This window comes from Ostrea edulis, chromosome 1 (genome assembly GCF_947568905.1).
Source record: "Ostrea edulis chromosome 1, xbOstEdul1.1, whole genome shotgun sequence".
Classification (NCBI taxonomy): domain Eukaryota; kingdom Metazoa; phylum Mollusca; class Bivalvia; order Ostreida; family Ostreidae; genus Ostrea; species Ostrea edulis.
In genome coordinates this window covers 66,592,864-66,616,480 of record NC_079164.1, presented here as the reverse complement: position 1 = coordinate 66,616,480, position 23,617 = coordinate 66,592,864, and the positions used below count along the sequence as shown (strand labels likewise).

At 35.4% G+C, this 23,617-nt stretch overlaps 1 protein-coding gene across 4 annotated transcripts in view; it reads left to right on the top strand.

Moving 5' to 3' along the window:
* The first annotated feature begins 2,268 nt into the window (after nucleotides 1-2,268).
* Nucleotides 2,269-23,617, top strand: part of LOC125646830 (proline-rich transmembrane protein 1-like) — a 36,891-nt gene continuing 15,542 nt past the window's right edge. Inside the window, exons 1-5 of one of the 4 annotated variants that reach the window (XM_056157155.1) lie at nucleotides 2,282-2,481; nucleotides 9,408-9,461; nucleotides 9,611-9,720; nucleotides 13,516-13,641; nucleotides 14,161-14,735. In XM_056157155.1, coding sequence (XP_056013130.1) covers nucleotides 2,451-2,481; nucleotides 9,408-9,461; nucleotides 9,611-9,720; nucleotides 13,516-13,641; nucleotides 14,161-14,385 — 546 coding nt within the window. In that variant the 5' untranslated portion in view covers nucleotides 2,282-2,450 and the 3' untranslated portion in view covers nucleotides 14,386-14,735. Of the gene's footprint in view, nucleotides 2,482-9,407; nucleotides 9,462-9,610; nucleotides 9,721-13,515; nucleotides 13,642-14,160; nucleotides 14,736-19,084; nucleotides 19,416-23,617 lie in introns of those variants that run through there. The other 3 variants (XM_056157148.1, XM_048873401.2, XM_056157153.1) reach the window with 3 other exon arrangements.

Sequence of the window (23,617 nt, the reverse complement as noted above, 5' to 3'; positions counted from 1 at the left end):
CCAAATTGAAAGCGGTAAATGATAGTCCTATGGGTCCTCTACCTTGCCTTGATGTTCCTTCCGCCTTGTCTTCAAAGATTAATACTGGAAAAGCAGTCATAAAACCCCTTCTTTCATTACAGGAGACGAAAAATGTTCAGGTGAGCTAAACAATACTTCCGGGTATCCCAGAGCTCTTCTTTACATGGCAACGAATACCCCTTAGTACTCTCTACTTTAATCAATGGATACATTGTCCTTGTCACCCCTCCTAAAGTAGAAATAGGGATTCGAAATCTGTCCCGAGCCCCGGGAGACACCTGGTGGTACCACTACAGTCCCAAATTGAAAGCGGTAAATGATAGTCCTAGGGGTCCTTTACCTTGCCTTGATGTTCCTTCCGCCTTGTCGTCAAAGAATAATGCTGGAAAAGCAGTCATAAAACCCCATTATTCTCTACGAGAAACGAAAAATCAAAAGTTCAGGTGAGCTAAACAATACTTCCGGGTATCCCAGAGCTCTTCTTTACATGGCATCGAGTACCCCTTAGTACTCTCTACCTTAATAAATGGATACATTGTCCTTGTCACTCCTTCTAGAGTAGAAATGGGGACTCAAAATCTGTCCCAACCCCCGGGATCCACCGGGCGGTACCACTACAGCCCCAAACTGAAGCAGTAAATGATAACCCTAGGGGTCGTCTACCTTGTGTTGATGTTCCTTCCGCCTTGTCTTCAAAGATTAATTCTCTGAAAGCAGTAATAAAAACCCCTCTTTCATTAGAGAAACGAAAAATGTCAAAGTTCAGGTGAACTAAATAATATTTCTGGGTATCCCAGAGCTCTTCTTTACATGGCATCGAGTACCCCTTAGTACTTTCTACCTCAATCAATGGATACATTGTCCTTGTCACCCCTCCTAGAGTAGAAATGGGGACTTGAAATATGTCCCGACCCCCAGGAGCCACCTGGTGGTACCACTACAGCCCCAAACTGAAAGCAGTAAATGATAATCCTAGAGGTCGTCTACCTTGTGTTGATGTTTCTTCCGCCTTATCTTCAAAGATTAGTGCTGGAAGAGCAGTCATAAACCCCCCTCGTCCATTACGAGAAACGAAAAATGTCAAAGTTCAGGTGAGCTAAACAATACTTCTGGGTATCCTAGAGCTTTTCTTTATATGGCATCGAGTACCCCTTAGTAATCTCTACCATAATCAATGGATACATTGTCCATGTCACCCCTGATAAAGTAGAAATATGGGCTCCAAATCTGGCCCGACCCTCTGGAGCCACCAGGTGGTACCACTACAGCCCCAAACTGAAAGCGGTAAAGGATAGTTCTAGGGGTCCTTTGCCTTGCCTTGATGTTCTTTCTGCCGTGTCTTCACAGATTACAGCTCTAAAGCAGTCATAAAACTCGTGTTATACTTTTTTCAGTAGGTTATGAGCAATGTCAAAATCAGGTGAGCTAATGCACAATTTTTGATAACAGTCACCGGATGGAGGTATTATTCCCCAGATATTACAGAGAAAGTGTTTGTTTCGTTATTTAACCCTGCTTCCTTACACCACTTGCTCAAAATATTTCCTTTGTTGATTTCTTTTGTTACAAAGCAATGATTATCACTCTTCAGGTGAGCTAATTTACAGAAAAGATTTTTGCATGCAATATGATTTCAAATGGATTGGCACATGAAAATAGGATCAGTCTTGAGATGATAAAGCACCCCACATCATATAGTTTTCCCTATCATATCAATCTATTCATAGGTATTTAATGACTAAGACTGTAATATTCTGGTGAGCTGAATTATCAATGTGCACTTACTTTCGTGCATGTAAGCTGAGAAATTAATTGTTCAAAAAGATCAGAAAATGAAATGTGTGGTCAATTTTATTTCCTTTCATCTTTTTATTACAAATTACTGATATAAATTCATTTCACCATTGATGTACATTCTCTCATGTGAGCTAAGTTGCCCATGAGTGTTGCGATTGACATTTATTAATTCAAAACATTAATTAAATTAAAAATTTCCTTTAGAATAGGTTACAAATTAAATATTTTTCTATGAGTACTCTCAGTCCTTTGATGATTTTCCTTAGTGGCTGCTAGCTTCTACGTGCTTATTAGCTGGTTAGTGGCTGCTAGCTTCAGCCTGGTTTAACAACAAATGCTATACTTGCAAATTCTGTATCAATAAAGTTACAATAACTTTTATTGATACAGAATTTGCAGTTTTGTCCAAATCAGCAATCCTCGGGTTATTCCACTACAAGCCACGCGATGACATCCGGGTGGTTTTTATTTTATCTACAAAATTTATGGGACATCCCTGATTGGTTGATATATGATTTACAACCACGGCTATAACGTAGTGTGAACGGAGTTTTCGACAAACAATATACTACGTCAGAGTTGATTCGATGACAAGCAAACTGTTTGGGTTTTAGTGAAGCATTTTAGAAAAGATGTCGAGTGGACATAAATACGAAGTGGATGGTGAGTAAATTTGGTGATATAAAATGATATTCTAACATTAAGAAAAAGAATTACTATGTTATTAAAAATTATCCCTTATTACCCAGTAGCTGAGCATAGATTTATTATAGGCTGAAAGTGCAATTCTAAGATGATTCAAAAGCATAATAGAAAAGTGAACTGTCCAGAAATGTTTCTGTGGTCTTGGTGTTGAAGTTTTTGAGATTTGTGCCAAACAACGAACAAAAATGCCTATCCGAGATAAAGCATTAACAATACTCTGCACGTTCCGTCAAACAAGTTGTTTTCATCAGTTATTTAATAAATGAGATGGAATTTGAATATGATAAAATCATAGTTTTTTTTTTCTTTCTCTATTTCTGCTTGTTTGATTTATCGATTTAAAACCAAATTTTAGAAATGCCTAGCATTAATGACATTTACACAAATAAAGGTGTGAAACAAAATCTAATTTAAATCATTTGTTTGGGTTTTGTTTATTACCTGCATGTGAAGTACGTGGTAACAGAACCCGAACAGGATTAAAATTAAATTGGAAACAAGAATTGATTTCGACATTTTGTCATAAAGAAGGAAATTCCGAAGTCTCCCCGTTTTATCAACTGCCAACAAATTGCAGTTTGTAAATCTTATCAATGAGTGTTAGATCAAATAATCCGTTACACTGGGAAAAATATGCATTTTTAAACAACAAAGTTATCGATGAATCTTTCTACCTGCAAAATTTGATCGGTTTTTGAAGCGCGGCCAATTTTGGCCAATAACGTCCTTTGTCCTTAACAAATCAATACCACCAGGTAAATGATGGAGGATTGTTAAATCCCTGTCAAAATTACGAAATGTTCATAAGCCATTACCACCTATCAAATATTTCACCCTATAGAAAAAGCAAATGCATTTAAGACCTTCTTTTCAAACATCTCTACAATGGACCAATAATCTAACTTACCACTGCATGGACCCGGACCACCTACTAATTTTCACCTTGATGATTTTATCATCTCTGATCAGGAAGTACTTGATCAACTTCCCATACTGAATACTAATAAACCCCAGGTCCAGTTGGTATATCCCCATTAATACTAAAAAATATTGCCACTTCCATATACAAATTATATTTATTTGACAGTGATTCCGAAAGTCCGTCGGACCTTTCTTTTTGGTCCGATCAATATCAGTTGTTGGCTGGACCAAGTGTCCGATGATTTAAACACTCAAATATTTATCAAACTTGCAATCATCTTGAGCAATATCCCGTGAAATTACAGACGTCTTTGAAACGTTTGAATTAGGTAATAAATAACAAGTAAATAAAGCGTTTAAACTGATCAAGAAGTACTTGAACAACGTGGACACGTTTGATTTGAGTTACGCGAATTGCTCGAGTTTTAAAAAAACGTGTATTTCATAACACTGGTGTTGAACACGGGTTGGAAAAGTTTACTCCACTGACGAATCTGAAGTGAAATGCTTGGGCTAATAAAGTACGTCGCCGATGCCATTCTGAGACAGAAATTCAAATTTACATGAAAGCTTCCTGACATTTTGTTAAAATCATGGCCCCCAGGGGTAGGGTAGGGTGACAATAGGGGATCAAAGGTTAACATGGGAATATATAGGGGACATCTTTAAAAATCTTCTCAAGAACCACTGGGCCAGAAAGTTCAAATTTACATGAAATATTAAGCTTTCTGATATAGTGTAAATTCAAGTTTGTCAAAACCATGGCCCCAAGGGTAAGGTGGGGCCCCAATAGGGGATTAATTTGCAGATAAAATTTTGGTCTGGTAAAATGTAATGTGGTCCAGTAATAACTCGACCATTACTGGACCAAATGTCCAATAAGTACCAGAAGACCTTGGGAAGCACTGTTAATTTGACATGTCACTTTCTCTTGGCAAACTTCCAATCATGGAAATCAGCTAATATCTCAACAATTTATAAAAACAAAGGTAGTGCACAAGAAGTCAACAACTACAGACCGATTTCAGTTACACCAACCCTGTGTAAAATACTTGAAAGAATCATAGTTAAGCATCTCTACAATTATGTTTTGGATCCTAATATCATCTACAAATATCAATCTGGTTTCCAACCCAATGATTCAAAAACTAATCAACTTATTGAAATTTATAACACAATTATTTCAAATATGGACAAAGGTAAAGATATAAGGTTTATTTTTTGCGACATTTCAAAAGCCTTTGACAGAGTATGGCACAATGGTATTCTTTATCAGTTACAAAACTATGGTATGTCCAGACAAATTATAAAATGGGTTGAAAACTATTTAACAAACAGGTCACAACAAGTAGTCCTGGATGGTTTTACATTTTCTTCACGATCTACAAATTCAGGCGTTCCTCAGGGATCTGTTCTAGGGCCATTTTTGTTCCTATTATATATTAATGACATCTCCAAAAATTACAAAATCCTGTTAGACTATTTGCAGACGACACTTCGCTTTTTGTTATTGTTGATAATGATAATAATAATAAATTCTTTTATTTAGACAGGATAGCACAATTAGTACAAATGACTAGTTTACATTGTGGTCCTGTATAAAACATATTCACAGACAGATAAATGAGAGAATAGAAAAATAGATAACATAATATAAGATATATACATAAAATATACACACAATATCACTGGGGAAAAATAAACATATACATCATATCTATATACATGTATCACCTATTTGAGTAATAATGCTGCAAATATGCTGATTTAAAAGATGTAATAGAACCACAGCTTCTGACAGACTCGGGCAACTGATTCCATAAAATTGTGGAGGATACCTTAAAAGACCGTTTATAATATTCAGTTCGAACTTTTGGTAAATATAAAATGCCACGTTCTGGAACTAACTTGGCTGACAAAACTAAAAACGTTCATATATTCTGGTGTCATGTTATTAAGAACCTTAAAAGCAAGCACAAGTTTTCTATATACAAAATAATCATGAACAGGCATCCATTTAATAACACTAAAAATATCAGCTGTAGAAGTCTGAGTTACTTTCACCTTCAATATAATTCTGGCTGCCCTTTTCTGTAATTTCAAAAGTCTGTCCATAAAAACTCTGTTTTGACTGAGCACCAAACTGCAACAATAATTAAAATGAGGAAATATAACAGTGTCATAAATTTTCAATAATGCTGCATTTGACATAAAAGTTTGCAGACGAGGTAAAATGCCTATTTTCTGTGAAAGTTTCTTGCATAAAAAATCAATATGTACAGACCAGGTTAGACATTCATCTATTTGCACACCAAGAAGTTTTTAACAGTATCTAAAACAATATATCCTACTTTGATACACATTTTTCTACACTTTGAGAGTTTTTGTGCAGTGTCAATCAACATACATTGTGTTTTCTCTAAATTCATCATAAGTTTATTACTTTCCATCCATTTCATAGAGTTTAAAAGATCATCATGTAACCTTTGCTCAATAGCATCAATATATTGATGTGAAACATTCTGAGATGTATCATCTGCATATATAGAGACATTTGAGTGCTTTAGGCATTTAGGATAATCGTTAACAAATAAAATGAAGAACAATGGACCCAATATGGACCCCTGAGGCACTCCTATTGTAACATCTTTTACATCTGACAAAACACCTTTCCATCTAACACACATTGTGATCTTCCGCTAAGATAAGACTGAAACAATTTAAAAGAATTTTGACAAATACCAAATGATAAAAGCTTGTGTAACAATACCTGGTGGTTTACAGTGTCAAAGGCTTTACTAAGATCAATAAAAAGAACACCTGTTAATTTGCCACTATCTATATTACTTAACCATTTATCAATGATGTTATGAAGTGCTGTTTCACAAGAATGCTTTGGTCTTTAAACCGGATTGATGTTCCGTTAAAAGATTGTTTTATCCGAATACTCGTAAAATTAGTTAAAAACATGCCTTTCTATAATTTTGCTCACGATTGCTAAAACTGACACGGGTCGATAATTGTTCACCATAAAATTGTCACCAGATTTAAAAAGAGGGGTAACTCTAACTTTTTTCCATTCGGATGCAACCACACCACTTTTTATAGATATGTTTAACAGATATGTTAAAACCTGAGCTAATTTTCAACAGCTTTACAGAAATAGCATCTAACCCCGTAGCCTACTAATGATATGATTAGTTCGGCAAGAGAAGTCTGCCTTAATAAGATTATGAGTGGGAAAATATGTTATGATTTTTATTATATTTTTAGGGTTTATTCTATTTCATTTTTTCATATATTACATTATTGTAGAATTTTGACCTCCGATGCAATCTTCAGCGATATTTAATTTAAGACCTCAAGGCTCAACTGTAAGCAAAATAATCCTGCGCCGTAAATCGAAGGTTATCATAAGGGGTGGATCTGATTTAGGAAATGTATTGGATTTCCTGGGCCAACCTGAATACAATTTTTTAAAATATATTTTCAATATGTCTGATGTGTTTATCTGTTAGAATGGAGCCGACCGCCGTATACTGCACATGTTGTGCAACTTTGAGTTTGTTGCTACTTTTAAATGACTTACTCGAGAAAATATTTGTATTTGCAATTTTTGAAATATGTGATGTATTCAACGGCAGTGTTAGGAGATAATGGCTAGGCTGTAATGTATTAATAAGCTAATCTATACCATAAAATGTAAATGGGTGCTTTGTATACTCTTTACCGGAAGTCCATATATACCGTCCCACACGAACGATAACTCCTGCATGCGAACATTACGAAAAGAGCCAATACTTCACTCTACAGCTAAATATACATGTACTTCTGAATCCAAAATATTGTATGTATTAATTGTTATATTCTTAACTTAACCGGCACATAGTCATATTCTCCCTTTTTATAATTGTTTAATTTTTCTCTTATTTGTAAATTTCTTTTTCTTCAATCACTTTGTTATATTTTCATGTACTATATTAATTTTATTTTGTCATAACTGATCTTTGACCTATGGGGAGGGCTTATATAGGCATTGTGCCTGCTGCCTAATCCTATTTATGTATGTATTTTCTATATATATATGAATAAAATACTGTTGAAATCAAATCAAAATTATCATGAACACTTACAAATCTAAATCGGATTATACATGTTGGACGTAATGAATGGATTTCAATGATGTCATCATGGTGCCTAGCTTCAGAACTATAGCAGAGAACTCTAGCTCTGCAGCTACTAAGTGACCTATATTTCCACCAAGCATACATTTACTACTATTATATGAACTTTGAATTAAAAAACAATGGAGAGTCTCTGTAATAAGAAACAGTACATTAATTTTGGGTCAGTTCGTAACTTGAGAACAATTTCACCCAGAGTTTATTTTTGAAATTTTGATAATGTAAGTGATGTAATTGATTCTAGAGATTAAATTTCTGCCTGATTTAAATTCTGTTTAAATCTAAATTTGAGATGAAATTATTCAGCTCATTGTGGAGTAGGTTTTATGCAGAATGATGTTAAATAGAGTCGCCACTCACATCATTGATCCTCAGGATTTCTTGCTTGTGGTCCAGGGTTTTTAAGGTTATATTCTTGATTCGATGTTACAACTAGATATAAGAATGAATATTTTCTATCTTAATGTGCATTTAAACTAAATCGGTTTAACACATTCTAATACTAAGTCATCGCGTTCTTGAAATCATGATACGCTCGCAGAAAAACAAATGAAATAAGGAAAGAAGCTTATATCTAGCTGCAAAACTGTAGCTGTCTGAGAAAATATTGGGACTGATCACGCACTGATCTCTGATGTGTCCCAATATTTCGTTAGAGAGCTACAGTTCTGTAGCTAGATTATATATTCTACTTCGACCAATGTCAACCGAACAGATATTATTCATATCCAGCTATAAGACCCGCGTATTTTATTGATGTCATTGCTCAACATTCAATATAATGCTTTTCCATTTACTAAAAATATACAACGCAACCAACACAAAACCATGGGAGCGAGCGGTGTGTGTGTGTGTGGTGGTGGAGGGGGGGGGGGGTATTGTGACTGAAATCCACGCAGTCGAATGATCAAATACAAACAACTCCCTACATGTTTAGTAATTACCCGCTACATGAAAACTGGTCACACAGGTATTTACAAGTGTATAATTACTCAGGTAAAAATATCGTCACAAGTCAAGGTAACGAATCAATAACCTTTGACTTGTGAAGATGAGGTAAAAATAGTAAAACTTGTTTGAAAAGGAAATCGTACTTATAGATTTTCTCAACCTGTAATGCATACATTTTCATTCTACACAGGGAAGTAATGTATGTAAAACCATAGGGGAACCCCAATTCATGTTCTATCACATGCACGCGACGTTTACAGGAAGACAAATTTTTTAATTATAGATATTTAAATCGTCGAGTGCCTGTGTGTTCTATGTAATCCATTGTATCAATCCTGACCTACCCATGTTGACAACCCAGGATGTCAACTTGGTCATATCCCAACTTCCAACTTAAAATCATAGCCAAGTCAAGATGCATCATAGTCATCTCATGATTACAATCATGGCCTGAGCAAGATGTCATCTTGGCCCATTGCCAACATATTAAACCTAGTTCCCATCTTACAACCTTGGCCAGGTCAAGATGCATCTTGTATATCCTAGGATTACAATCATGACATGTCTAAGATGCGATCTTGGTCCCTTGCCAACCTTAAACCAAGATCCCTAGCGCTTGTTGCGCCCCTCCCCCAATAAATGCTAATCAGGTTAATCAGGGATCAATGGTATGTAATAATTGAGCGTAGCAGTGCGATTGAAAATGTCGACGAAATGGATACATCAATTGTCTCTCGTCTAATTGTTTTAATTGTCTGGATACATCAATTGTGTCTCGTCTAATTGTTTTAATTGTTTAAGTAGAACACGAACAATTTTACTTTTCAGCCAATGGTGTACCCCATGGACAACCCCCCGAGCCTACACAGAAGTCAGATGATCGTAAGTATCCTTTTGCAGCCAAATTAATCTGATATAATTTTGTCAAAATTCATCATTGAAAAAGTATGAAGTATTAATTTTCTTAGGAAATAACTACTAGTATATTGTAGATCCGGGAAGATTAAATGTGACTCCATCTTGAATTTTAGCGTACAATGCGGGTTACAACCAGCCCTCGGCCTATGGACAGCAGCCCCCGGCCTATGGACAGCAGCATACAACCTATGGTTATCCGATTTCAACTTCCACGAATGTTGTCGTAAGTCACTGGTCATTATCAGCAAGTACCTTGGACAAGTCCGAGGTTATATCAAGGTTTGAAATTATGATTATAATTTGCAAGTGTAGGAATATTGCATTTGATAATAGAAAAACTGTCGGTTCATTATTGGCCGGTTGCGTATCTCGGGATTAAACCCCCGATCAATGATACCTGGTTTGAATCCAGTTTTACGCGGTGCAGGCAGGTAAATGATGAACCAGGTGTACAGGTGGTTTAAACCCAGCTTCTTGTAATTGGATCCTTTCACGAATTGTAATGATACAGATTTTTAGGTCACCTGAGTTAACTCAGGTGACCTATTGCAATTGGTTGTCGTCCGTCCTCGTGCGTTAACAAGTGAACATTTTTAACTTCTTCTTGATTACTACCATCCCAATTCTTTTCAAATTTAGTATGAAGCATCTTTTGGGCAAGAAGGACATAAATTGTAAATTTCAGGACTCCAGGGGCCCGTTTTACAAAACAACTTACGGCAAAGTCACAATAATTGTATTACACAGTTATTACTTTAAGTGAATAAAGTAAAACTTTTCCGAGGCTTAATTTTCAACATTTTAAAGAAATATTTTGCATTTTTGAGTGAATGATCTTACAATAAACCGAAAAATTCCAGGATGTAAAGTTTGTCGTAAGTCGTAAGTTCTTATGTAAAACGCGCCCCTGGACCCTAGCGCCTTAGGGGCGGGGCAAAAACGGCGAAGAATAAACAAATTTTCAAAAAACTGCACATATGTAAGAAAAACTAAATGCATAGTGATGTAGAGTAATGAGGCCTCTACAAAAATTGTAATTTTCATGATCCCCGGGATAGGGGTTTTAACTCCAGGGTGAGGCTAAACTTAGCATTTAATGTTTATGTGTAAATCACTTAAATAACATCTTATTTAGTGCTATTGATACTAGATTGAAAATAAATGGATATTTAGAAAGAGCTGGTAGTCCTTTATCAAAATTGTAAAATTAATGATTCCAGTGGTAGGGGTTTTGATATCAGGGTAGGGCCAACATGGTCAGTTATTAAATGAGTGAACAATAGAAAATTTTAACTTCATGATAACTACCATTCCAATTCTTTTCAAATTTGATATGAAACATCTTTGGGACAAGGAGGACATAAATTGTAAATTTCAGGACTCCAGCACCCTTGGGGCCTTATGGACGAGCCAAAAATTGACCAATTTTAAAAACTCATCTTCTCTACAACTGCACATGTGTAAGAAAAACTAAATGCATAGTAATGTTGAACAGGAAGGCCTCTAATAAATTGAAATTGAATAGATGTTGAAGAAGAGCAGATAGTCCTTTACCAAAATTATAAATTTGATGATTCCAGGGGGTAGGGTTTTGGTATCAGTGTAAGGCCAAAATGGTCAGTTATTAGAATTATGAACAACAGAAAATTTTAAATTCTTGATAACTGCCATTCCAATTCTTTTCAAATTTGATATGAAGAATCTTTGGCACATTTGGAACATAAATTGTAAATTTCAGGACTCATGCACCCTGGGGCCTCAGGGGTAGGGCAAAAATTGACCAATTCTCAAAAATCTTCTCTACAACTGCATATTGTTATGAAAAACTAAATACAAAATGATATAGAGCAGGAAGACCTCTGTCAAAATTGTACCTTTCAGGATCCCCGGGGTAGTGGTTCTGACTCCAGGGTGGGGGCCAAACTTGGTATATATAGTATATATATGTGCAAAACATATAAATGATATCTGCTTGAACGCCATTGATACCAACTTGAAACTAAATAGATATTTAGAAGGAGTAGATAGTCTTCTATCAAAATTGAAAATTTCATGATCCTAGGGGTAAGGATTTGGTTCAGAATTTGAGGGACCTCTTTAAGTTTGCTGATACTCTATAAATCTAAATGCATATTTAGGAATAACAGAAAAGGATTTACAAAAATGGTGAATTTCGCAGCTCCAGGGTTTCGACTCTAAGGCGGGTCCAAATTAGTCATGAAAGGTGAAGATAACGAACAGTGATCATTCTCATAACTCCTATATGCAATGAAAATAGAGAGTTGGACAAACACGACCCCTGGACAAACCAGACGTGGGATCAGGTGTCTAGGAGGAGTAAGCATCCCCTGTCGACCGGTCACACTCGCCGTGAGCCCTATACCTTGATCAGGTAAACGCAGTTATCTGTAGTCAAAGTCAATGTGATAAGAACCGCTTAACAATCGGTATGAAACACGTCAGACAGCATTTGACCCAATGATAGGTTGTATTGGCAAACTAGATCGTTATAACGACCATAGAATTTGCGAAATATCGTTTAATGTTAGTACATATATTACATTTTGTAAAGCCTTTCATCAGTGTCTGCACTTGTTTTAAGAACACAGCTTGTTTTATACTGTTGCTGAATATCAGAATTTAGCTAGATATTCAGAACAGGATTTTTTCTCTAGATTTCATACCCTTGGTACTAGTGATACTTTTAACTAGTATTCAGGTGGCCGATAAGGCCTGTGACGCTCTTGTATAGATAGATTTCTACTTAGCAAAAAGGCTTTTTGTCTATTAGTATTCTAGACCATATTGATTGCGATTCGGGCAATGGAAATCTGCACAATTCATCAGTCTCTCCATTGAATCAACTTTTTATAACTTTGAGATATTATGCAATTGGACATCTGTTATCAGTAAATGGACGTGTGTTTGGGGTACACAAATGTGCTGGGTCAAGAATCATTAAGAAATTTTCGCGTGCAATAACTTCTTTGGACAATAATCATATAGAATGTTCTGCTGGAAACAGAATTTTATATGTCCAATGAGCGTTATGCAACAAAGTAGCATACATGGTACCAATTATTTCTCCAATAAAACTGACTTTTCTAAATTGCAGTAAAATTTGGAGACTTGCAATTTTTCGACATCCTTCTCTTTGTACAGTCGAAAGTTTGGATCAGGTAAACCTGGTTTAGCTTTGAAGCGAGCAACGGAATTACAGTTCAGGTAACTCCGACTCACCCAGCATTAAACCGGGCTTACGTGATTCGTGGATCAACCGCTGAGTTGTAATTGTGTGAAGTACACATATGCAACCGGTCATATGATTATGTATACATGTACCAGTATACAGACAAAAAGTACTACAATGGCGAGGACTGGATGGGGGATGGACAGGGGTACATGTATTATCTCTTCATTTCGCCTTTTTTCTTCTCTCCTTCTTTCTCTCCTCATTCCTCAGACTAGGATTTTAACTCGAAACAAAATGAATTTACAACTTCGTGAAAATGTATATCGACTTGATGAAGTACGGTGACCGGAACTAACTGCGATGTAAATACGTTTGTAGATTTAGTGCAGTTGTAGTACTAGTTGTATTTATATGTAGATTTAGTGCAGTTGTAGTACTAGTTGTGGTACTAGTTGTCGTACTAGTTGTAGTACTAGTTGTATTTATATGTAGTTTTGTCATTATTCTCTGTTAATATTGGCCACAATTATGTAATTCTTTTCGTTTGAACTGAAGAAGGAACAGGTCGTCCCGAAAATTTGACAATCTGGTTGTTCGTGTCGTTGGTCATTTAAGTGCTTTGCCTATATATATATATATATATATATATATATATATATATATCTGTGTGTGTGTGTGTGTGAGAGAGAGAGAGAGAGAGAGAGAGAGAGAGAGAGAGAGAGAGAGCGTTTGTGCAATTGGGCTCAGAAATAATGGATATTATAGGAGGGACTCTTGTAGCATCAACATTACATTATTGACAAACGGGGAATATTTGTATTTTAGGTAACCAACAACGTAGCTACTCCTGTAGTAATCCACAGAGGGAGTGATTGGCTGGTTCCCGCCGTCTTATCCTGCTTGTTCTGTTTTTGGCCCACTGGAATCTGTGCCATTATGGCAGCAGTCAACGTAAGGATACTCATTTTTCTTGACCATTCCGGAAATTTTAATGTAAATCTTCAAAAAGAGGAGCAGTACTTTCTTTTGTTTTATGGTTTGGGGTTTTTGTGTTACAAAAACATTTATAGATTTATTTATTAATTGGCATTATTCATGCAATTGCTCATGCATAGGAATTACTATTTCATCATATTTTGGAAGTGTTGGAACATCTAATTGATGTAATTACAAGATAATAATCAAACTGATATACTGCATTGAGGTGTGTCAAAGACCTAAACCGAGCGTTCATTACATCATGAGATAAAATGGAGGAAGAAAACTTCTTCGGCATAATTTTCTTTTGATCTACATCATGAAGTTTAGAGTTCACCTGATAATTTCATTGAACAGCACAATCAAACGAACATTTTATGTGAAATCACCTTGATGAAATCACCCGCACAAAAAAACCTTATATTTATAAGATGATTTATTATCATTTAAATGGTCATGCAAAATTCATTGCCAATGCCGATCTTGTTTTAGGCAAGAATTCGTTATGAGGTCGGAGATCACGCTGGTGGACAATCCAGTGCTACAAGGGCTATGATTCTGACGCTGATCTCCCTTGGAGTCGGCCTGGTATATATCAGTCTGTTGGCTGTCATGTACTTCACTGTTTGGCAATCTGAAAAAGATCGCTTTGGCTTCACTACAAGAGACCCATTTAATATCTTAGAATTCACAACAAAGAATCCTTGGGACTTCTAGGAGAAGAAATTGTGGACGAGGACATATCTCCCTTCTAAATGTCAATAGGCAGTCTAAGCAGTGTGTTTCGTCTACACATGTATACATACCAGTTTCAGGATGTCCTTTTCCCACTTGTGTTTCACAATGTGTGATTTTTGTAAATGTACAATAGCTACAGTAACAAAGAATCTGTCCACTATTTTCGTGCAGCGGTATCAATTTGTAGTTGTGTTATGTAATTAATTCGACATGACAAGACAAGTCTTGTATTAGAAGCATTTTTTGTACCTTGACAGCCTAACAACACGTCACTGTCTCTCTGATTTTCATTCTATGTATTCTGGTGATGAATAAACTTTGTTTTTGTGTCCTGGTGTTTACTCATGTTCGATTGTTAAACCCTCAAAGAAGGTACGGTAAAGATTACAAAGCAGTGTTGATATCAATGTCCATGGTCATCTGTACAATTCCTCATTATTCACTTACATGTGATATGTAATACGGCACAGGTAACTGATAAACAATACATTTTTGTAAAACATGTATGCCCTCTACCTCCATTGAAATCAGTACTTCGTTACTAGCTTGAAAATACGGATGTATATTTAATTGCTGTTATAAAATTTAGAAATTCATTTCAAAATTAAGGATTATCTCCCTCGTGCATAGCTCTTATCCTTGGACGAATTTGACTCCACTTTTTTGGCACGCTGTTTTTGGCTATATTTAGCTCTAAAACTTCATAGTTATTTTGGATTTCCAACATTTCGGTTGAGCATCACTGAAGAGACATTATTTGTCGAAATGCGCATCTGGTGCATCAAAATTGGTACCGTATAAGTTTTACATTAAAAGAACTTTTGACCTGAAAACCAATACGAGTCATCTACTTCGGATTAATCAATTTGTCTATGCACTAGTCGTTCATTGTTGCGATCATCCAAAGCCTTCGGATGTTGGACAATATGTCCTCTGCACGTCTAATTTCAGTGACAGCGGAGTTACAGAAATGTCACTTTTGTTGATAGACTGCTTTAGTCGCAACAATGTTTATTAAGCAACAAATAGTGGATCTGTATCCGTATCTGGAATGAAATTTTCCGCTTTCCGGTTTCTGGTATCGATGAGAATCTATCTGAAAGTGTCGACGACGTCCGCGATATGAACTTCTGGGTGTCTTTAATGTATATGAAAGGCTTGTTTTTGGATCTGCCTTTAGAACAGTTTCATGGGTCAGTCAGAGATTTTCTCTGTCAGACTTAATCCTGACAGAATCTTATGGCTGAACTTTAGCTAATGGACTAGAATTATTATGGTCATCATAATTAGATATATAATGTTCCTTGTACTGAAGGTCACTGAAGAAATCATCATCACGGCCAGTCCATCTATTCTAATTCTAGAGTTTCGGAATAGTTGTACGAAATTTACGTCCCATCATGTGTTCTGTTGGACATCGACCTGTCGCTGCTATTGGTGTGTTGCGGTAGGGTGGCAATGTCTTCAAGATGTCACCTTGGAAATCTTGGCTGCGCTTTCTGTCTTTCATTAGATTGCCTAATCGGGATGTGGGGCTCGCGGCGGGTGTGGCCGGTCGACAGGGGATGCTTACTGCTACCAAGCACCTGATCGCACCTCTGGTGTGTCCAGGGGATCCATGTTTGCCCAATTATCTATTTTGTATTGGTTATAGGATTTATGAGATTGATCACTGTTCGTTATCTTCACCTTTAATTGTGGGTGATGAAGAGTCGTAAATATCTGTGAGAATTTGTAGTTTACGGTACATTCTTGAATTATATAATTAAATGCTTCTGATGTAAACTGTGTACCGTTTTCTGAAACGAGATCTTCAGGTATTCCCTATCGTTCAAACATATTCTTCATTTTGCCAAATACATGACACACTGCGATCGGCTGAGGAAAAACAATCTCGATGAATCAAGAGAAATAGTGTATGACTACCAAGAAGTGCTTTAATTTAATTCGCACAGGTTTTCCGCAAATTTCTGTCATGGTCGACTCGGTAATGCGGTGTACTTCAATAGTTCTCTTGGGGGAGATTGGCGGTGAGTTTGGCAAATTTCCCAGAGATTTATAACATTTGAAATATCCTACACGATATCAGGCCACAAAACCAATCCCGAGCTCTTGCTCGGCATTTCGGAAGTCCAAGGTGTCCATCATGGATATTCAACGCAATTTAATTTCTAAGTGAATCTGGGATAAGAATTCGATTTCTGAACAGACTTGGTCCTCTCGACACAGACAGTTCACCGCGCGATACAAAATAGTCTCACAACTCCATTCTGGTGATCTAATTTATGTACATCTGCCATTCATGTCTTGTGTGGTTGAGTGCCTCCTGCGGGATGATGTCTCCAACTGTAGCTTGCTGTATTAGCTTTAGTAATATCTCTGACTGTGGACTCGAAGTCTAGTGAATCAGCATTGTGTTCGACCTCCTCTGTATCGCCTCACTCTGTTCTTGCCTTTCGATTGTACTTTTTCTAAGTGCATCAGGAAGTACGAAGTGTTTCCTGGAACATGTTCTGCATGCAAGCTGTATCCTCAAAGTCACGCGAGCATGCACTGACAGCATAAAATAGCTTTGTCCAAGTCTTGGGTATTGCTCAAAGATACCAGTGGTTTGTAAGTTGTTTAAACGACTTTAGTTCTACTAAGCAGCGCGAAAACTGCTCATATGTTTTAAGCGAAGGTAAGCAGTTTTTTCGATCCGAGCATATTTCAATTCAGCATTGGTCAACTTCCTTGAACAGTATGTCACTTGCTTGAATCCATCATCTTCCGCCTGAAAAAGTGTTGCATGTAAAACTTATACGGTACCAATTTTGATGCACCAGATGCGCATTTCGACAAATATGAATGACTTTTCAATGATGCTCAACCAAAATGTTTGAAATCCGAAATAACAGTAAACCTCCTAGAGCTATTTTAGGGGAAAATAGAGCGCAAAAAAGTGGAGTCAAAATCGTCTAAGGATAAGAGCTATGTATGAGGGAGATAATCCTTAATTTTGAAATGAAGTTCTAAATTTTATCACAGCAATTAAGCCGAAACTGCTAGCATCTGAACTGACAACAATTGGCTTCTGTTGATCATAGAATGCCCACACTGGAGCATCTTTAACACGAGTGTACGTGTTAGCCTGTGCTTGGTCCCAAAACCAAACTCTTTCGGATTTCAGCAGGTCTGTCATTGAACTCATCACCGAGGCTAACTCAGGGATGAATCTTCCTAAATAGTTCACCATTCCAATGAATATTCGCAACTCTGTAATGTTGGTCGGAATTTCCATTTGTCTGATAGTGACGATTTGACAGCTACTTGGTCGAATTCCCTCAGATGATATTGTGACCAATGTACTCATCTCGAGTGTACGGAATTCACACTTTTCCGTTAATTGCAATCCCGATTCATGAATACTGCGCACAACGTGTGGGAATACATAAAACATTGAAGAGTTTCATGTCTCAGCATCCGTGGTGAAAATGCATATGGCGATGTGTTTACATTCCGCTTAGCAAAGACAAGATAAGTAACTGCTCATGCAAAGTCTTGTTCTATTGGGGACAAGCATACTTAAAACTTCCCTAGAATGTTTTAATCATTATAATTAGAGGGATTGAGATCGTTTACGTGAGATGTTGTGTGTACATCTACACGTTAGAAAATTACTTACAAGTACACAAAAATGTGAGACGAGATTAATTATGAGTAAGCATGTAACACCCCTTTTCGAAGCGTTTGTAAATATAATAATATTTATTCAACATTTATCCAGTAAAATAAGGAGAAAGTATTTTTGAAAAAAATATACAATAGGAAAACATGAAGGTGTTCAAGATTTTTAAGCATTAAAATTATATCATATTACATTTTTCTCTTTGATTTCCTATTTTATTTTGTCCGAACAGGCTTCTCTTATAAAAATTCCAAAAAGTCCATTTCTCGCAATCCAGTGTTCCGAAGGAGTTATAACTGTAGGAGTTATGAGATTGATCACTGTTTGTTATCTTCACCTTGCATTTGGACTTCCAAATTGTCAAAATCCCAAAATAGCACGTAGGTTTTGCAAATTAACATGTTTATTTGGTGTTTTAAAGCGCTTGTTTTACGAAATAACGGGCATGGTTTTTTTTATATAACACGCAAATTTTGCGATATAACGAGAATTTTTTCCCTGAAAGTTGCGAAAATGAGCTCAATGGGCTTTCATACGGATGCATATAACAATAGAATGCTCAATGATTTGGCGAATGAAAAGAACAAATAGTGGAAACTTAAGAAATGAACATCACTTTTGAGCTGTTCATGGTCAATATGAACGGATTTGGATTTGAGGCAAAATCTGTGAATCGCGCTAGCGATTCACAGAGAATTTGCCTCAAATCCAAATCCGTTCATATTGACCATGAACAGCTCAAAAGTGATGTTCATTTCTTATATTTATATTCATTTACTTAATCACCATTTCTTTACATTGCTTGTATAAGTAAGGAAATATTTTTTTCCCCATAAAACGAACTCCTAAGATCCACCTTTGTCATACTCGTATTGTGACGTAAGTCATTTACAGACATGGCGTCACACTTCGTCCTATCCTGCCTTTTATCAACATTGCACGGTGCACTGTATTTTGGAGCTAGGAGACCACAAGCTTGGGATGATAATCCACGTAAGTTCGCAATCTTAATCCGAGGTGTGACTTTGCAAGATCTTTGTAACACATGTTGTATTTTTTTCAAATCATTACGCTCTCTCAGTCGCGTGCTTTAAGCTAGTTCATAATCCGTTCATAGTTAATATGAACGGACTGTGTCGCGTGCTGAAAGTGGTTGGTTCAAAGAGGAAAATGCGATTTGTAATGTAAATAGTGAGCTATCAATGCATGTCAGGACTAACTTCCGGGTACATAAACTGTATGTTACGTCAGACCTGATTCGAAACGAGGGAACTAGATTTTGGGTTTTAGTGAAGCATTCTAGATAACAAAATGTCGAATGGACGTAAATATGAAGTGTATGGTGAGTAAATTGGTGATTTAAAACAATGTTATAACTTTAACATAAATAATTTCTATATCAAAAACTATTCCAATAACCCAGTAGCTGAGTGCAGATAAATTTATTTTCTAACCTGAAATTAGGTTGAATTGAAAGTGAACAACTTTAAAATTATTCAGAAAGACCGTCGTTTATAGAAAAGTGATTTTGTATTTTCGATAAGCTGCCCAGGAATTTTCCATTTGCTGCCTCTGTGTGTGTCAAATGAGTGAGAAAAAATTCTGTTTGAAAGATGTTTGGTAAACAATGTATTTCTAAAAAGCTCTGCATTTGTCTCCAAATAAGGTGCATTAATAAGTTAATTCACAACACTAAACGAAGTTGGGGTTTGGATATCATAGAATTAAAGACTGATTTTTTTCTTCATAATAATTTGATCATATTACCTGGTTTTCGAAAAAGGTTCAACATTCATGCCATTCTATTTCATGCGGGTGTTAAACTCCAGAAAAGAAACCACATTTCGTGATAATCAATAACATTCTTTAGGATCCCCGTATCGGCCGCAGATTGACATTGTGAATAATTCGCTCTAACCCCCAGACCAGCACAAATATATTACTCATGATAAGGACAACTTTGTTTTTACAGTGTGTGCATAAAGTTATATCGAGAGAGCAGCTATCGAGCTTAAAAAAACAACTTCAGATGTTTGAATTGAAATTGATGTCTAAAATATATATTTTCAGAATGTTTTACGGTCGGAGATGACAATCTGATTACTTGTAATAAACACAATCACACACTTGTTCGCCGTAGTATATGTTAACATTGTCATTTGAAATTAATAAGTAATTAATTTTCTTATACATTATATGATTTCATACATAGTCGCTATTTCTTCCTACCGTACAATCTTCAATGCACATCCCCTGCTGAACACAACTTTTCTTAACCCTGAAATATCTCTTTAATAATCCTTTCTGCATAAAGACACATTGAACGAACGAGTTAACATTTGTAAAAAAAGAAAAATGAATTTATGTATGTTGAATTTTACAAAACACAGTTATCACTTCGAATAGGTACATACTGTATGTTCAGTGCTCTCATAACACGCTCATTATCTAGATATAACATTTTCACCCTGAAAACAATTATAATAATATCCTTGGTTTTTGATGAGCATGTGTTAAAATATCTTTTTTCATTTGAAATCTCCGAGAAAGGGTTGAACATAGCCACATTCCCAAAAGAAGTCATATACATTGGGACAATGTTATCATTCATTATCATATAATATTTATATTTCCAATGTTTTTACCTTTGATATCTTTACCAATTGAAATGATAGGGTGGGGGTCACCCCCATGGATGTGGACAATGTGCGTATGAATCTTGATAAATGTAGTACGACTATTTTAGATAACGGCTGGGAACATTTCGACAAAAATGAAAGTAAAATGTAAATATAAAAAATAGATTCAGGTTTGAAAATACATGAGGGGATGAACAGCAACGCTTCACGCCAGCATACTTTTCTTGAAGCCTTAGCGCGTATCATGAAGTATGCGTAAAGTGTCGCAATTCATGTTATCGTGTATCTTGAAATTTTTTTTTTTTTTTTTTTTTTTTTTAAATATTTCTCTCTTGTTATGTTATACACCCAAAGTCAATAAAAGCGTGCAATTGAGGGTTTCAAAATCATAGTTTATCGACCATTCAAAATATATATGGTAAATATCTGTTGAACACTCACCTCAAATTGTTTCAAGTTAAGTATGACAGATTTTTTTTTACAGTAGGTCAAAGTATGGTATATTTTTCGAGATTTTTCTCACATGTAACCTTCGTTACTGAGTCCTTGACATGATAATATTTAAGATAAACATTAATTTTCCATGTATTATTCCATAATTTGTATTGGAATTGTCTGAGCATATATTTTTCTAATTTGCGAAAGACAATAAATACAGGTTTTCAAAGAAAATATTTAATCAACACAACAAGAAATTATCTGCTGTAAAAGTCAGCAATAAGATTTTAAGAGCGCAAAATAAACGACTAGATATCACTTTCAATATCTTTGAAATGGCAAAAAAATAAAATTGATTAACAAATATTCTCGAACAGTTGAATATGTATGAAACATGAAAACAAAAGACTAGCAATAGATATAGAACGATAGCTTTTTTGTATGTAAATGAAGTAGCGCTATAATTATGTAATGTATGTTTCAACACTTACACAACAGTACATCCATGAAAATATTGTGCCAAAACGATGCCACCATCAGTTATTCTTTACGATTGATGTTGCAAAATCATAACGACATCACTTAATTCAATGGAAATACCAATTTTAATAGAAATATAACGTAGACAAGGAAAATTTTTTACCAAATGTGTCTTTTCTTCTGAATTTGTTAATTTGCAATAAATGTGCGATTAAAACAAAAGTGATAGATTGATGTTTCGCTATTTAAATGCTCATGATTCTTATAGAAATAACAGACACATGTTTTGAAACCTGGATTGCTCTTTGTTATAATAAACAATGAAAGTAACGTATGTTTCTTATTTTTCCTTTCATTACTATAAACACATCATTTCTATTCAAAAAATGGAAAGAATCATATGTACCCATTTCTAACAATATGTTTACAATAATAATATAAAGAAAATGTTTAATTTCCCAACATTTTAATTAAATGTATACCGAATCTTATGTTTTTGTTGCTTATTTTGGAATACCTTTCCATAGAAACTGTCAGTATAATCCACCACGCAGTGTTATGAATGAATATTTAACGATGTCCCCTATTAATTTTGAGGTCAAAAGGACAACGGTTAAACTACTCTGGACATACGCTATTGTCCGTTGAGAAATCTTTCCTTGATAGACATCAAACTTGAAACACTGGTGCCCCTTATGAATAGATGACCCCCATTGGATTCCAAGTCACAAGGTCAAAGGTCATACAAAATTACTCAAATGACCAGTTGCTTATAAGTATTTTGAGAGACAAAACTTACATGTATCATTATGGTAGCCTTTGACCGGTAGTTAAACCTTTATTTTCACTGTCTATACAGACATTCTACCTTTTCAGTATTGCCACAAGGGGAGCATATAATATTATTTCTAAAACATTTTTTCATGGTTGTTCTTAGGTTTTAATACATTTTTTTTTCATGGTAGTTATTCTGTACTTCTACTCTCACAAGCGCCATTTCTGAAAAAAATAAATAAATAAAAAATTAAAAACAAGCAGAATAATATTACGTAACGGAATTTGTGGTAACATATGTTACACTCAGATAAAATATTTTTGAATGATTTCTCTATAAGATTGCATAGAACAATCATCAGAGATTAGTCCCTTCATTTCTAAGATATATTATGAAAAGATGCTGAATTCTAGCAAATTGATAAATGTAGAGTTGCATAGTTACATGTATCATAAATAGGACAGGAGCAGAGGAAAACATGGCCTGTATTTCTTGCAGAGGATATCTGTATATGCTAGTGAATACGGGAACAATAACACATTTGTTTCTTCATAACATAGTTGATATTCAACAAACATATCATTAATGATGATATTTTGTCAATATGTAGTTCAATATTTGATGTCGAATCAAGCATTTCATTAAGTAGCATACGTTACTTTGAGTAACGTATGTTACCAGCATTCTACTCAATGTAATTCTTACACCAGAAGAATTTCGAGATATTTGGAATACGATATACATTCTTTGATATCAGAAGAACAAATTCAGACCAAAACATTTCATCTGCTTAATCAATATTGTATATCAAACATTGCAGTTGTTGTAACAGTACTTACCGTAAGAGAAAATTAATCCTAATTCTCAAAGTTTAACACGTATTGACTTTCAAACTCAAATGTTCATAGTAGACGTTCATGTCGTATACCACATCGTGCAGAGAGAGAGAGCAAAAATACGCTGGAAATTGTTCTATCATTCCCTTTAATTAATTTCTCGGTAACGAATGTTACATCACGAATGTTACATCTTGACACGTTTGTCAAATTTCAGACCAACCAATGACTTCTGCAAAAGAAATGTGTATATTTTCATTCTCTGTACACTACGAGATTTTCATAAAAGGGGTAACATTTGCTCTGCAAATACGTTTTCATAAAAAAAATTAGTGTATCGTATGTTACATTTCTAAAATCAGAATTCAAAATTTTG